The sequence below is a fragment of the Acromyrmex echinatior genome, unplaced genomic scaffold, assembly GCF_024713525.1.
Source record: "Acromyrmex echinatior isolate Ae372 unplaced genomic scaffold, ASM2471352v2 Scaffold20, whole genome shotgun sequence".
Classification (NCBI taxonomy): domain Eukaryota; kingdom Metazoa; phylum Arthropoda; class Insecta; order Hymenoptera; family Formicidae; genus Acromyrmex; species Acromyrmex echinatior.
In genome coordinates, this window is record NW_028259054.1 from 297256 (window position 1) to 314861 (window position 17606).

A 17606-nucleotide genomic window follows, 5' to 3' on the forward strand; every position below is an offset into this window, starting at 1 on the left:
CCTCATTTTAGAGTGCCCATAATTCGAGGCGCAAAGAATTGTCTTACGAGATGTAGTTCCTCATAACGAGTGAAAACTGCCTGAGGTAATATTCCTAGTATCAAACGCCGAAGCATTTCAATCACTCGTCGACTTCTCTAAAGAAACACTATGGATAAAGCAACCTCAAAAAGAGGACTAGATTCTGGAACTGCTCACCAAGATAGGGCCAGTACCCTTGAAGCGGTGTGTGAAGCTGAGTCAAAGGAGACCTGCCCTCATTACAGGAACACCCCTGACAAAGCGACCCGTAACTCATCAGGGTAAACACGCACCACGAAGCAGTTTAGGGAAACATTTTTATTACAGGGTCAGAGCGTGCGTCTGGGGACGAGACGCAAATGAGTGGGCCTCCCCGTGGGCGTGAGGCGCCTCGAGACCCCAGGGCTCGAGACGCGTCACGGCGAAATTGCTCATTCCTGCAGAAGAGCCCTGCAGGCGCTGCTGGGTTTTTCCATCACCATTTTCGGGGCAGCTTCGCTGGCTGGTAGATAGTAGTTTGTGGCATATACCTTTGTGGGTGAGGTGGTATGTTCATTTCCGACTGCGGGTCGGAGTCGACTAACAATAACTGTTGCAACAACTAAGTGACCGCGTCTGTTTCTCGCGGTACAGCGTCCGACGCCGGCGCTTTCATGCATCATTTTAACAAAGATTTTACCTCAAAATACCTTTCTTCGAAACATTCTTGCTCTAGTGCGTCCTCGTCGTTGAATTCGCCCTCTTTTTCTAGTAATTGCCGTTGTATGGACTCAAAATCATTGTATGTGTCTTCCAGTTTCTCCAGCCTTGCTTCCACTTGTTCCTCGTCAATGCCGTTGGCTTGCGTCACTCGCGTTCGCAGTCTCGTTATTCTCGCCTTGATGTAGTCTCATGCTCGGCAAAGATCAGCCATTTTTGAAATCGTCTCCTTGGTGACTTGGTAGTTTGGTTGGAATTGCGGTGCATGATGCCTTTCGAATGCTGACGTTGCTGACGTTGCTTAGAATCCGACTCGAAGGACCAAATGTTGTGTATGTGTGATGTGGATAGTTGACTCGATACAATGCACTTTTATGGCTTTATGTTTAATGGCAATCGCGGACTTCTGCACGGATTGTTGTCTCGCATGGAAGTGACCCAGCGTCACCATACGCTACCGTCGCGCCAATGCCCGTGTACACGAGGCAATTCCCTCTCTCGGTAACGGGCCTTACCATGACGGGACTTATCAACTAACGCGCGCGAGCATGGAGCACTTAGATCGATGAATTGATAACATAGATAGTCAACGTGCTAACACTAATAAAGACTAGTAATTTAAAAAATAAAAATTTTTTAAAAAATGAAGATTAAAGATAAAAAATTACTCTTTAAAACATAAAAATATTTTGGCATGAGACATAGAAATTTACATACCCATACACATATGTTGCTTTTAAAAGTTTGAAATAAAAAAATTTAAAGAAATTTAAAATAAAAAAATAAAAATTTATAATAAAATAAAAAAATAAAAAATAAATTTTTTAAAATTAAAAAATATTACATAATTAAAAATTAAAATTAAACAAAAAATATTTTTAAAAAAGACATTAAAAAAATAGAATTAAAAAAGAATTTTTTAAATTAAAAATTAAAATTAATAATTAAAAAAAAATTAAAATTAAAGAAAGAAATTTTAAACAACTTGAAGAAGAAATTTAAAAAAAACTTAAAAATCTGTTTTTTTGTAAATATACTCCCGACTGCTGCCAGAAGTTAATTACAATATAGACGGAAATCTTAAAAAAACAAATTTAAAAAAATTAAAAAAAATTAAAATTAAACAATAAAAAACTTAAAAATTAAAATTTTAAAAAGAAATTTAAAAAAATTAAAAAATTCTTAAATAAAAATATTTAAATTTACAATAAAAATAAAATAATTTTATAAAGATAATTAAAAATAAAATAAAGAAATATAATTTTAAAAATTCAGAAAAGAAAACTAATAAAGATAAGAAACTTAAAAAGTAACAATTTTTTTTTAATGAAGATTAAAGATAAAAAATTAAATTCTTTAACATGTTTTTGTACGAACATACAGAAATTCACATATATACACACATGTTGCTTTTAAAAGTATGAAATAAAACAAGCAAAAATAAAAATTAGAAATTAAATCTTAAATAAAAATATTTTAAAGGCAAAAAAGAGTTTTTTAAATTGAAAGCTTAAAAAAGATTCAAATAATATAATATTAATTATAAAAAATTAATAAATCATTAATAAACGTTATGGACGCGTATATAATAGAATAAATAGAGAAAAGAAAGGTGAGACAAAAAGCATGCATGCAACAAAAGATAAAGGTGTAAAAAAATACTTTTCTATTTATGCTACAGTTAATTTAAAATTATAAAAAAGTAGTCGGGAGACGCCATATCTAACGTATTATTTCTTAAACATATTTTTTGTTATAAAATTTCCTGTATTTATTATATTTGACAGTTGTAGTTTTATACTTATATTAAACATTTGATATGGCTATATTAAACATTTGATATGGCGTCTATCTAATCTTTGATATGGCGTTATGTATAGATACTGTTGTCAAATTGTATTCTTAAAAGTAAAAATAAGAATATAAATATACAAAAATAGAAAAACGGAATAGTTGAAGCAAATGGTAAATATTTTGTCTTAAGCATACATGTCAAAAATACATTAAAATTCTAGTTAAATTTTAAAAATATTCCAGTAAGTAATAAACAAACAGTAAGTAAATAACAAAAGAAATTAATAATAATGTCCATTTAGTAAGATCAGAGAGAAACCTGAGAATGGTCATTCCGGCCTTTTTCATATACCTAATCTCGTAAGAGTAAATTGCACGATTTTGTGATTCTCTTCCATGATATTACGTTGGTTAAACAAGAGCGAACAATCAAAGTTTGATTGTTTGTCCTTGTTTAGCTAACGTAATAATAGCATCAGAATGGAAGAGAAGGAAGAGAATCACAAAATCGTGCAAATTACTCTTACGAGGTTAGGTATACGAAAAAGACTGGGATGACCACTCTCAAGGCCGGTCATAGTCAATTCTTATATTTAAGACCATCTTAAGTTCAGTCTTGAGATGTCATGAATCAATCAGAGGGCCGTATTAATGTCTTAAGATATTACTTAAGACGATCATGAAAGAAGCGACTATGAATACCGGTTTCAGATTTTTTTCTGATCAAATATAATATTTTTTCTAATATATTTGAAGATAGATTAAATGCTTACTACTGAAGGGGATACTTTAGAAATCTAAAATTCAAATAATTTTTAAAAAAAATCACTCATTACAGATATTTCGCTCATTACAGATAAAGAAAATCGCTTATTACAGATATTTCGATACATATAAGTACCGTTAACAGACTATTACTTTTCTTGGTCACACTGCTGTATCAATGCAACATTGTCATATGTTGTCTCATGTACTGCCATTTATTGCCATCTATTGTGCACAATATTGCCAAGTACAGGGTCCGGCAAAATGATCTCCCACATTTTAATCTTTAATAAAAACGCCATTGTAAATGCTATTTAGATTTTATTTTTATTAACTGAAAATTTATGCTATGCCATTTGTTTTTATTGAGTTTTGAAAATTACAGAGTCCAAATGGCGACCATTTTTTTCGATACACATTCGAAGCTGATTTCTAAAAGTTTCCATCACTCGAGCAATAATTTGAGGCGATATTCCTGTAATTTCTTGGCGTATTGCTGCTTTCAATTTGTCAATGGTTCGGGGGTAGTGTTGAAAAACCTTCGCTTTCAGGTAGCCCCAAAGGAAAAAGTCGCATGGGGCAAGATCGGGTGAACGCGCAGGCCACCCAACGTCTCCACGTAACGAGATTACGCGTCCTGGAAACATTTCCCTTAAAACGTTCTTTGCGTCGTAATCACAGATTCGTTACTTTTCATAAATGTTTCGATAACGAAGGCACGATGCTCGCCCGTCCAATTCATGACGACAACTGAAATGGCAAGGCGCGACCAACCGACTACGCTAAGCTCCCCCTCTCTTCAGTAGTTCGGGGACAGTGGCGGTGCAAAATGTGGGAGATCATTTTGCCGGACCCTGTATTATTAATGTATTGCTATGCATTGCTACGTATTGCTAGCATATTGCTAGTATTGCTAGTATTGCTAGCATTATCTGTTTTATTACTATATTGCCGCAATATATTTCTGAAGAAATGTACACTGACTCCCATAGTGGTTGATCCCTCACTCACGACCAAAAAGGTGGATAATTTCATGGATCGATGATTGTGCTTCCCCATGGGTTCATGCACAAATGACATAATTTTTGTCAGAATCTCAGCAATCGAGAAGATATATTTACATATTGGCAATATCTAGATGTATTTGGGATATAATTTGAGTTTTACTAATTTTATTTGAATGATGGCTAAAACCGATAGCCGAAACGTTCAAATTTTATTTAATTTTTGTACCATCCATTAAATGATATTTAAGAATATTATTTTTTGCACTTCTTACGCTGACTCCTCTTAATTTTATTATTTTAATAATATAAGAATTCAGGCAAGAGAGTTCGGTACTTAGTGCACAAACATTGATTAAATGTATAGATAAGTTATATTTGATTTGCTTTATATTCATATATTTCGACCAATACTTATATTCATCATCAGCGAAATCAACAAAGAATAAAAGAGGATATAGAAAAAGAATAAAAGAGTTTGTACTCTCCTGCGTATCAGGCGAGTCCCTACTGTAATTCCGAAATTTCACCATGGTCCAAAATCGGTCATGATTATAAAGGAATGGCAGATGCCTATGAGATGTTAAACAATTAGTATTTTAAATAATGTCAGCTAAATTTGCAGAGACTTACCTGAAGACAGGAGCACAAATTACAAATATATTACAAAATTTAAGTTAAATTCTATGTCAAATTTCAAAAGTAACGAGTTACAATTATAGATATTAGTTGTATCAGCGTCAGAATCGTTTTGATGTAAAAACATTATTTGTGAGAACCCGAAGGTGAAGCATTAATAAATAAATATCTCAAGTAATAAAAGCAATAAAATGTTACTAGGAATCATGTAGTTATTAACGCATGAGATTTAACTTGTTCAGAATATTTACATATGCATAATTGAGACATTCAGTATCTTCTGTAAGCTATTTTTTTGTAATTGATAAATAACATTTCGAATTAAACATTTATTTAAATCTCTCGGTATCTAGGACATTTGCATTCGTCCAATCAAATTTGTGATCGTGATGCAATCTATGATCTGTGAGGAAGCGTGTCTTAGGAGGAAATGTTTCTATTTATATGACTTCTGTGTTTTGAAATCCTGATTCTTAATTCCCTACCCGTTTGTCTTACATAAGTTGCATCACAATTCCTACATGAGACTTGATAAAAAAATTTTTTTTTATTTATTTGAAAGAAAAATTTATTATTTTATATTCAATTTTAGAAATCCAATATTTATTTCTTGTTTATTTTTTGGAAATATTACAAGGTCCATCGATGATTGTCATTATTTAAATTTGCAGTGAATCAAATTTATTGGAATTATAATTTAAAGAAATATGTTTATTAATGATTTTTCGTTCTATGCAAAAAATAATTCAAATTTTTCTTATAAGGAAGAAGAAATATGTTTTGTTTTTATGATAAAATTCGTTTTCATAACTTGAATCTTTTCATTTCGTCTTCTGTTTTCACTCATTGCAGAAGTCCATCATAATTGTATCACAATTTGATATGCTATGAATTTTATTAGAAAAAAGATGTGTCATTGATTGTGACCGCCGAAGTCTATTACGCAATTGTGAACGACTTTGTGCGCCTGCTAGAATGAAGGATTGTCATACTGATCTATATGGGTGATGCAATACCCTATATGGTAAACCACTTTATTTTTTCTCTCGAACCATGATTAATATCACGAAACAGTTCTGGAATTCCCTTATATTAATCTTCGTTATATTTTTGGAAATGAATTTTAACTGGAAATCGTTTTGTATTTATGTATTAATAATGAAAATAAGATTCTTTTTGATGAAATTCTTGATGATGGAAGCAACAAAGCTTTATCCACTAAACTAAATTGTGCCTCTTTTTTTGTGAAGTAGGATGTTGGGACCAAAAATTTTAAAATTCCGTCAGTAAGTTTTTTTTTTTTAATTTGATAACGATCTTTTTTCATCTCTTATCAATTTAAGGAATAAATGGCAGGCAGACGTATTATTAATGTATATATCACAACAATTTGGTGTGTGTGTGTGTGTGTGTTTTGTGTGTGCATACGTGCATGCATGCGTGTGTATATATAGATATAATGCATGTGCATGCAGAGATACGTATTCCGTAATTCTTTTACGTAATTAAATTACCCTTATTGTTACTCTCAATGAAATTATCGTTATGAAGTTATTGTTTGCATTCTTCTTAATTTTTTCAATATCTACATTTATGAAATGTAGCATAAAAGTTGAATATTTGAAAGTATGTATATATATAAAGTATATATATATATATAAATTTTGCTTTTTATGATTTCAGTTGATCCTGCATGCTGAGCACTGTGTACCGACGTCTATCCGCAACACCTCTGCACCGTACTTTTTTATTATTTTTGCCAAATATATTGCATTCATATTAGAAATAAAAATATGGCTGCCTATATCAATCGTGCAATGATACAATCGTCCATGATTGGAGGGGATAGCCAACTTCGATCAGATGTTAGAAATGATAATTCTCCTCTACAGATCTTTGTTAAGGCAAAGAAAAGGATAAATGATATATTTATGGATATAGAAAAATATGTGGAGGAAACTGTGGAGTTTATGACATGTAAGTAAACAAATAGAGCAAGTATCATAATGTATTTATTTACGAGGGGCATCTCAAAGATAACTTTCCCTATCGTAGGGAAAAAATCCGTTATGCAAATAATTTGTGCATTATAAAAATTTTTCACTGGAGTATTTAAATATTTTTTTCACTTAGAGTCATTTTTATTGCAATTATCGTTAGTTGAATAAATTTTAATCAATGAAGTGCTAATATAAAACGTGTTTAACTGAATTATATTTCGGTTTTTTATCACAAAAAACGAAAAAGCAATAAATATTCATTGTTAACTAATTTTTATGTATAGAAATCATGCATGTGCAAATAGTTCGACGATGGCAATTTATTAATTCAGTCACTTGGAAATTAAGCGAGGTTTCGAAACAATAGGCCGTGTACATCAGATTTTTGTCATCCATCATACTCTTTAAATTTTGCACCGAGTTATTTTTACTTGGTTCATGAACTTAAAAAATATTTTTATGGCAAAAATTTTGACAGCGATGATGTCAAGGTTGAAATGAAATCATGGTTCCGATCTAAGAATGCATATTTTTTTTATATCACTGGCATAAAAAAACTGATATTACGTTACGATAAGTGCTTAAATGTTAATAGTGACTACATTGAAAAATAACTTAATTATCAAGTTCATAAAATAAAGGTTTTTATAATTATCCTGTTTTTCATTTTATTTTCCTACGATAGGGAAATTTATACTTTTGGGATGATCCTCATATTTGTTGAATTGTCAATTAATTTATCCAACTTTTTAACAGCATTCCAAAATGATCAGAATATTGTAACTGTAGAAGAGGCAATAAAAGTTAAAGCTTACATAGATAAAATACGAGCAATAAAAGATGTTCTTAAAAGAGATCACATGAAAGTTGCTTTTTTTGGCAGGTGAGTAACTATATTAAATGATTTAAGGGGATGCTGGAGCGAAGGCCGAAGTTGATCAAGGTCGATATTACAGCTTTTCATTTCCAATGTATAAGCTGCTTACGCCCTCTGAGTTAATATGATCATGCAGGAAATTCGATCGATTAATTATCGATATTTTTATTCCGTATCCTACATTACCATCTTAACAGGGACGTGTATTAGGGTTGGTTCCACAATGTAGATTTATTTTGGAAAATTTTCCAATTTTAGAATTGAAAAAAAAATAAACATAATTGAAGTTAATCTTATATTTGTAGAATCGGACCTTAGAAATTTAGTTGCATTATATACATATTTAGTTGTATTATATACACATGCAATGTAGGCCATGTTCTAATATATATCACCAGTACTAAAAGTCTGTAATATACATAAAATACAGATTTTTAATTAATAGATATATCGATACGAAGCCGTAATAGCACTTTTTTCTTACATCCAATGCCATTTTAGGTTACGATAATATATTATCATAAATGAATATCATAATATACGAGTATATATATATATATATATATATATATATATATATATATATATATATATATATATATATGAATATTCATGCAGATATTCTCTATGTCCATTTTTATGCAATATTAAAATTTTATATTATAATGTGTATAATGATATATAAAATGTAATTCTAACGTTGTATATAAAAAGACATTCATGAATACGAATTACAATTACATTTTATGTGTATTATAATATATGTGTATATACACAATAACACAAAAAATATTATACTATTATTGACATATTAGTAAAGACATAAACATGTTAGTGAATTAATGATATATGCAATATTAAAATTATATTTTGGGTACATTATTGTGTATATGTACATTATAATACATATAAAATATAATTATAATTTATATTCATTTATATTCATTAATAATGTTTTGTTATATGTTACAATAATGTTAGAATTATCATAGTATAATGTACATACAATTTTCTATATTAGATATATAGTCGACATATTAGTAATGTATAATTACTATAAGTATCTATCTCTTTTTATTAGACAGAGTGAAAAGAGTTACATTATGTATGTGCAATGTCGTATTCATTTATATATATATATATATATATATATATATATATACGAGGGGTATCCAGAAAATAAGTTCCGTTTTTTTTTACAAATAAAGTTTTTATTGAAAAAATCTAAAATTTACATGGATAATACTTGACAACTTCTAGTCTTTTTCTACATAATTCCCGTCAATCTCAATACATTTTGTATATCTGGAAACAAGCTTCGAAATCCCTTCTGCATAAAAACTTCCCGCCAGTTCTTTAGTCCAGTTAGTTACAGCTGTCTGAACTTCCTCGTCGCTTTGGAAGCGTTTTCCGGCCAAGGACTCCTTCAGTTTCGTAAAAAGATGGTAGTCCGATGGTGCTAGATCCGGGCTATACGGTGGGTGGGTCAAAACATCCCAACTAAACTGATTCAAAAGTGCAGTTGTTGAAGCAGCGTTTTTCTGAAACGATCTCATGGATAAGACTTCGGGATATCTCTGGAAAAAGGTTGTGGAGTTCATCTAAAGTTAAACGACGATCATTGCGAATCGCATTTTCAATTTTTGTCGTCAACTCATCCGTGGTAAGGGAGGGTCTGCCTCTCCCACTTTCGTCTTCAAGCGAATGTCTTCCTGCCTTAAATTCTCGGACCCATCTCCGCACCATAGATTCACTCATCACACTCTCTCCATATACAGAAACAAGCTGTTTGTGAATATCAACCGATTTAAAATCTTGAGCAAAAAGAAACTGAATGATGCCGCGCAAAACAACTCGAGAAGGAATCGGAATGGAGGTGGCGGGACGCGAAGTGGAGGACTCCATTTTGATAACCTCTCCTGACCGTGTTTCACGAGCTACTGACGCCGAACACCGCTCATTCTATTCGGTAGCTTCCCCTCTTCAATGCTGTGTTGCCAGCTCGCTCATACATCGACCTTACTAAACGTATAATACAAACGGAACTTATTTTCTGGATACCCCTCGTATATATATATATATGAAACACGTGTCCATATATTGACAATAATATATGTTACATCTTGACTAAACCCTAAATGATATTGATCATAGGAAAAAGTGATACTACAACTGTATATCGATATTCACTGCGAGTACTGAAAATACGTAACTATAGATTTTCAGTATTGAGTGTACATTGACACATGGGCTTAATAGCATTTTTCGTACAATGTCATTTTAAGTAAAAAAAAAAAAGTGATATGTATTAGCTATACATAGATATATTACACATATAATATACGTAGCTATACCATATTTTGCTACGTTAATAAAAAGATGTAAAAGTTAATCATGTTAAAATATTAGTGGTGTGTGTACTTAAATATAATGCACATATAGGCAATATTATACAATATTGCATATATACAATGTTGCATATGTATACTATAATATGTGAATATACGTTGCAGATAGAAGTTATGTGCTAAGCTATTTATGCATTCCCCATGTTTAAATATGCAATATTAAAATTGTATACATATATTTTATACACACCACACACACACACACACACACACACACACACACACACACACACACACACACACACACACACACCACACACACACACGCACGCACGCACGCACGCACGCACACACTCACACACGCGCGCGCGCACACACACACACACACACACACACACACACACAATGCGTATATATGTACACATAAAATGAGGATTTATCAGAGAATTCGTAATTTGATCATTTTTTTTAAGATGTTACGTCTGATCATCTGCGTTTGACTCTCGTTAGCTTTGATTTATATTTAGATGTATGTACAATATATTCTGATATTGAAAATATAAAACCATATATCACTAATATCTATATATTTGATCATAAAAAACATATCTCTTTTTATTAAAAAAAGGTAGAAAAAAGAGGACATCAGTATACCTTTTTGTTACACGTAACAAAAAGAGATGAAGCAGCTACACACGTATGTGAATATGAATTAGAAATATATTTTATGTAATGTGTGTACATCATAATGCACATAAAATATAGTTTTAATATTCACTAATGTGTCTATATTATATCTGCATGAAAAGCTAAATATGAGTAACTTCTATCTCTCTTTTATGGGCCTTCTACAATAAGCCATTAGTTACAAATCAGAAATCAGAAGCTAAAAATTGATCAATCACAGTCAATTTTTCTGACTTCTTATTTATGGCTGATTTATGGCTTATAATTGTAAAAAGCCCATTAAACATAATAAAAAGAGATGGAATAGCTACATATATATGCAATGTATTTACGTACTGACAATACACGTTACATCCTAAGTTAAAATGGTATTGAGAATAAAGGAAAAAGTGCTATTACATTACACGTGTACACATATATTTCAAATACATGGTTACATCCGAAGATATATCTAAGTCACAGTCAGAGTGTATTTAGTAAAAATATACCTATTGTAACTTGCTGTTAGTCAACGTACACATTGACCTATAAGTGTACATATTTGCTAAAACATTTTGCTTTGAATATGATATACTTATATACATTTCATAAACATACAGCATCGTACGAAAATTATGCATGTGATTATTGACTGTGTAATGATGTTATATATATGTATAACATAATATATATATATATATATATATATATATATAGGGTGTCCAAAAAGATCCCGGATTTAGGAGCTGAACATAAAGGTGACTATAACTATATCTATCGTAAAGGAATGTAAATTATACTTATATCGGCATGCATAGTACGCAAAATATAATAAATTGACCTATGATTCACGTTCTCTTCTATGGTTGAATTACGGCCATTCTTGTGCTATAAGGCCATTACATAACGTTTTTAGAAAAAACGTTTCAGACAAAAGTTGTAAGGTTTCAAAGAAACTGTTTACTGATATTCAATTTTTTTTCTTCATTAGTTTCTTTGTTTCAATCATATCAAGTAATCAGCTTTTGATTCCATCATGACAATACATCTATTCATATTTCTTTAATTGCAGACGCAAAATTCTACAAATTGGTGCCGTAATTGTATTTCACCAAATTTGATAATCGAATGCCTCTGACAATGAATTAAATATAGTCAGCCCACGATAAACGTCTCTGACATTTATCTGTAACTAGCCAAAGCACGATTTACGGCTGTGGCATTTTGTTATAACTAGCCAGCTCACAATTAACGCCTCTGGCAGTAAATTAAAAATAGTCAGCCCACGATGAACGCCTCTGACATTGGATCATAATTAGGCAAAGCGCAATTTATTGTTATAACAATAAATTTAATCATATCACTTGTATGATAAGTAAAAGTGATATTTTCACGAATAACATAAAGATGCTAACCTTTCTCATTCTGGCTATATAGGGTGCCAACAAGAAACACACATCACAATAACCAATTTTGGCCTTCTAGAGTGCCTTCCAACAAGAGACACAGTGCGACACGGTGCATCATTACAATCTTGTTCGATGATACAAGGATGAGATATTGTACTGTATTGTACTGACACGCTTGTTATAAAGCACCCATACCATAACCTTCTCTTATCAAAGGCAGACAATATTCTACTACATTTTTTCTATTTTGTGGACAAAAAACATTATATAAATATATACACACGCACGCACGCACGCACGCACGCACGCACGCACGCACGCACGCACTCACGCACGCACGCACGCACGCACGCACGCACGCACGCACGCACGCACGCACGCACGCACGCACGCACGCACGCACGCACGCACGCACGCACGCACGCACGCACGCACGCACGCACGCACGCACGCACGCACGCACGCACGCACGCACGCACGCACGCACGCACGCACGCACGCACGCACGCACGCACGCACGCACGCACGCACGCACGCACGCACGCACGCACGCACGCACGCACGCACGCACGCACGCACGCACGCACGCACGCACGCACGCACGCACGCACGCACGCACGCACGCACGCACGCACGCACGCACGCACGCACGCACGCACGCACGCACGCACGCACGCACGCACGCACGCACGCACGCACGCACGCACGCACGCACGCACGCACGCACGCACGCACGCACGCACGCACGCACGCACGCACGCACGCACGCACGCACGCACGCACGCACGCACGCACGCACGCACGCACGCACGCACGCACGCACGCACGCACGCACGCACGCACGCACGCACGCACGCACGCACGCACGCACGCACGCACGCACGCACGCACGCACGCACGCACGCACGCACGCACGCACGCACGCACGCACGCACGCACGCACGCACGCACGCACGCACGCACGCACGCACGCACGCACGCACGCACGCACGCACGGTTGTGTGTAGAACACTACTACACTACACTACATTGACAGTACTGTTGCGCGGCAATGATACTGTAAACGCGGGTCATACTGGTTACAGCTGATTGACTCGTATAACGCCGCTGTTTTCTACACATACAGCGTCACGCAAAATGATATTAGGTATTGGAATTAATTCGTAGCGTTTTTTAATGAAAGAATGTTATTTATTTCACATGAGCATTAAAAAATACATTAATGAAAGTACTTCCCATCACTTGTAAAACGCTACGAATTAATTCCAATACCTAATATATGTATGCATATATATATATATATATATATACACATACACATACATACAAAAAATTTTTATTTATCACTCTAAGAAAAAAGATACATAATCGATATCATGATCACATTATCTTTTCCTTAGCGACTAATTAAGAAAAGGCGTTCACCGTATCTAAATCCACGTTATTGTAAAAAAACTCTCTATTATCTTTGAAGTTCTATTATTGATACGTCATTTAAGTGTATTCTCCAGGTTTATTCCATTAAAAAAAAATACAAATAGATGACCAGATGTATGATGCGGTGAAGTAAAATTTTATATTACATTCTGTGGCACAAAAACGTGATCAGTAACTCTTTGAAACTGAATGTATCATAAAAATAATAAAGTAATATTTTAAAAATACATTACATTTAGTAAAATGCATTAAGTTATTAATACGATGTTCAATCACCATTATTAAGATAATACAATATTATGTAGGAAGGAAAATATTTTCATGACAATTTGCTGGAAGGTATGGTCGCAGCATGTTTCTATGACGTATACTATGACGCTCTTGAGATACACGTCCACGCGTGAGCGGTTCGGCCGTCAAGCGTCGAGCAGTTGTAAAGGAAAAGTAGGCAGCATTTTAGAAATCGGTTCGAAATGCGCAACTATTTCGAGCACATTGAAATACACGTATATAATGTCTGAAATTTTATAAAAAGTATATTTGGAATAATATGTTTATTAATAACGTTATTTATTAAATAAAAATTATGAAAAAAGGAAAAAGCAGAATCGAACATAAGATCTCCAATATTCTGATCTTGCACTCAACGCCCGAGACCACGCTGAGTTCTTGCAGATCACCTCGACGAACGCGATACATATAGTGCACGGAAAGTCGTAAACTATTGTATATCTCATCAATGTTTACGTTTTGAAATCATTTTTGCATTTGCATTTTTGCTACGTTAATGAGAAAGATATATGATTAATATAATTTAATAAAAAGAAAATGAAAGAATTTTAATTCACAAACACGGTTGCCAGCTCTCCGTTTTTTTTTTGCCAGACTTCGATTGCTTGGACTAATATTTAATACTCCAGACGACAAAAATTGGAGATTTTCACATCTGCTGGAATATTGAATATTAGTCCAAGAAACCAAAGTCTGTTAAAAAAAAAACGGAGAACTGGCAACCGTGTTCGTGATTTAAAATTCTTTCAATTTCTGTTATTAATTTTGATAGAGCGAGACAGAGAAAAAACAAACGGATAGAAGCTCCGATTGTAATCGGTGAGTCTTCGCGCGGACACGCCGAACTGGGCTCGCTAGCAAAACAATGAGTCTGTCTCTGTCCTTCTCTCTGTGGTCGCTTTCTAGCGACCGAAAATATTTTCTCGACGATCTCGGCCGCTTGGCGTGTATCATAAGGAGGAAAGAGACAATACATAATTTTTATTAAATTATATTAATCCTTTGCCCTACGATTTAAGTTATGATGGCGCGTGCCATAATTAACAGCCTGGAAATATATTGTTTATGTTTGGTCCGACAGACATACCACGGCTCTCATCAATGATACTTATGTTTGGCCCGATTTCTTTACCACGAGTCTCACACGATATTAGTGAAAGAGTTAATCATATATCTTTCTCATTAATGTATAATAGCAAAAATGATTTCAAAACGTGATAGTTAACGAGATATAGTTTACGATTTTCTGTATATTTTATGTACCACGTTCATAGAGGCGGTCTGCAAAAACTCAACGTGGTCTCGGGCATTAGGTGCGAGATCAGAATGTTGAGGATCTTATGTTCAATCCTGCTTTTTCCTTTTTTTCTTAATTTTTTTTTAAAACAAATAACGTTATTAATGAACATATTATTCCAAATATATTTTTATAAAATTATAGAAATTATATGTGTACTTCAGTGTGCTCAGTTACACATTTCGAGCCAATTTCTGAAGTGCTGCCTATTTTTCCTTTACAACCGCTCAACAGTAGACGGCTGAACCGCTGGATCGCGCGCGGACGTGCATCTCAGGAGCGCGTCACAGTATAAGAAACATGCTGCTATCATACCTTCCAACATGAAAGTTATCATGACAACATTTTAGCATGAAAATTATCATAAAAATATTTTCGTTCTTGCATAATTGTTATTTTCTTAATAATAGTGATTGAACATCATATTAATAAGTATATACATTTTACTAAATATTATGTACTTTTAAAATATTTACTTTATTATTTTTATACATTACATTGATACATTCGGTTTTCTTTCAAAGAGCTACTGATCACGCTTATGTGCCACAAAATGTAATATCTTTTAATATAGAATACTGATAATATCAATTTAAGACTAATAAGAGTCGATACAGAACGAGATGCATAATTTTAAACTGGAATGACTTCAATAACTCTGTGATGTTTTCTTTATTCAACATGTGAATAAAGAAGGCATGTTGAATAAAGAAGACATCACAGAAGATTAAGGAAAGTAAAGGATTGATAATTTGCTAGAAGGTACGGAGCATATTTCTTAGTGCAACGCTCCTGAGATACACATCCGCGCGCAATCCGGTGCAGCTCAGCCGTCGAGCATTGAGCGGCGGCGGCGGGGGGAAAGAAGGCTATGCTTCAAAAGTCGACCCAAAATTTAATATGTATTCCAATAACTATAGGAAGAATACCGAATCACTTTAATAGATAAATAAAAAATTATTTGTATGTTGCATATAAAGGCACATATAAAGGCTTTTTGATTTGTTAATTATAAAATTATATTGACATCATCCTTATAATTATATTAATCGCACTTTTGCGATTTGATTGATTATCAGAATTTTCTTTCGGATGATAATTATAAAAAAAACATTTCACAGAAAGTACTGATCGACGTAACATTATTACAGAAACATGATTTTTTTTTAGATTTTTTCTGAAGGTAAATTAAAACGTTTAAAAATACACATATAATTTCAATAATTAAATAAAAATATATTTAGCCTGTAATATATGTTTGTTAACAATGTCACTTATTCAAAAAAAAAAAAAATATGAAAAAAAAAAGGAATTGATCATGAGATCTCTAACATTCAGATCTCGCATCTTACGCGTGAGACCACGCCGAGGTCTTGCAAATCATTTCTATGAACGTGGTATATAACGCAAGGAAAATCATAGAAATATCAATATCCCGTAAATTATCGTGAATCGTTTTGAAATTATTTTTGCTATTATACATAAATTGGAGGGATATAGGATTAGCATAATTTATTAAAACTTATATGTTATCTATAATGTTCCTTCTCCTCTTAATTATACACATTGAGCGGCCGAAATTTTCCAGAAAGCATTTTCGGTCGCTAGAAACAAGCGATCGTAGAGAGATTGGGGGGAGGTAGGAGAGGAGAGGAGAGGAGAGGAGAGGAGAGGAGAGGAGAGGAGAGGAGAAGAGAGGAGAGGAGAGGAGAGGAGAGGAGAGGAGAGGAGAGGAGAGGAGAGGAGAGGAGAGGAGAGGAGAGGAGAGGAGAGGAGAGGAGAGGAGAGGAGAGGAGAGGGAGGGAGGGAGGGAGGAAGGGAGAGGGAGAGAGAGAGAGAGAGAGAGACTGACTCTGAAGGATAGACTCGCTGTTTCGTTCGACGAGCTCAGCTCGGCATGCGGAGTCTCACCGATTAATCGGAGTTTCTATCCTTTTTTGTTTTTTCTCTGTCTCACTCTGTCGTACTTCTGTTTCAATAATTCGTTCTGCAATTCAAGAATGTGATTTCTATCGATTCTGGCATCATCGTCGATGCAGCAAGGACGCACGATTCCTTCTCTAAACAACGATCCTGATATGTATTTCTATATATACCAAAATATATTATTATGGCGTTTCCGGCTGATAATATATTGTTGGTTTATTTACAATGGTTCAATCCATTTCTATAGTTGAATAGCGATACTACTTCGTTTGAACCGATAGGAGGCGCTTCTTACTAAGACTCGACATCCGAGTCGAGTCAAAAATGTGCTGTATACAATAATTTCAAATCTTGCATAAGTAGCTAGCGATTTACAGAAAACCTCAAAGAACAATACTATGCTTGCAGAAACGAGTTACAAGCTTTAGTATAA

At 33.8% G+C, this 17606-nt stretch overlaps 1 protein-coding gene and 1 long non-coding RNA gene across 9 annotated transcripts in view; both read left to right on the forward strand.

Annotated features, from left to right (window-relative positions):
* Positions 1-17606, forward strand: part of LOC147906557 (uncharacterized) — a 270166-nt gene that overhangs the window by 62256 nt on the left and 190304 nt on the right. The gene's annotated exons all lie outside the window — the stretch shown is intronic.
* The window catches only part of Marf (Mitochondrial assembly regulatory factor), a 203599-nt gene that overhangs the window by 52773 nt on the left and 133220 nt on the right, over positions 1-17606 (forward strand). For 6 of the 8 annotated variants that reach the window (XM_087416305.1, XM_087416299.1, XM_087416298.1 and 3 more), the window contains 2 exons: positions 6606-6899; positions 7679-7805. In XM_087416305.1, the coding sequence (XP_087272431.1) occupies positions 6716-6899; positions 7679-7805 (311 nt within the window). In that variant the 5' untranslated portion in view covers positions 6606-6715. Of the gene's footprint in view, positions 1-5921; positions 5947-6605; positions 6900-7678; positions 7806-17606 lie in introns of those variants that run through there. The other 2 variants (XM_087416302.1, XM_087416304.1) reach the window with 2 other exon arrangements.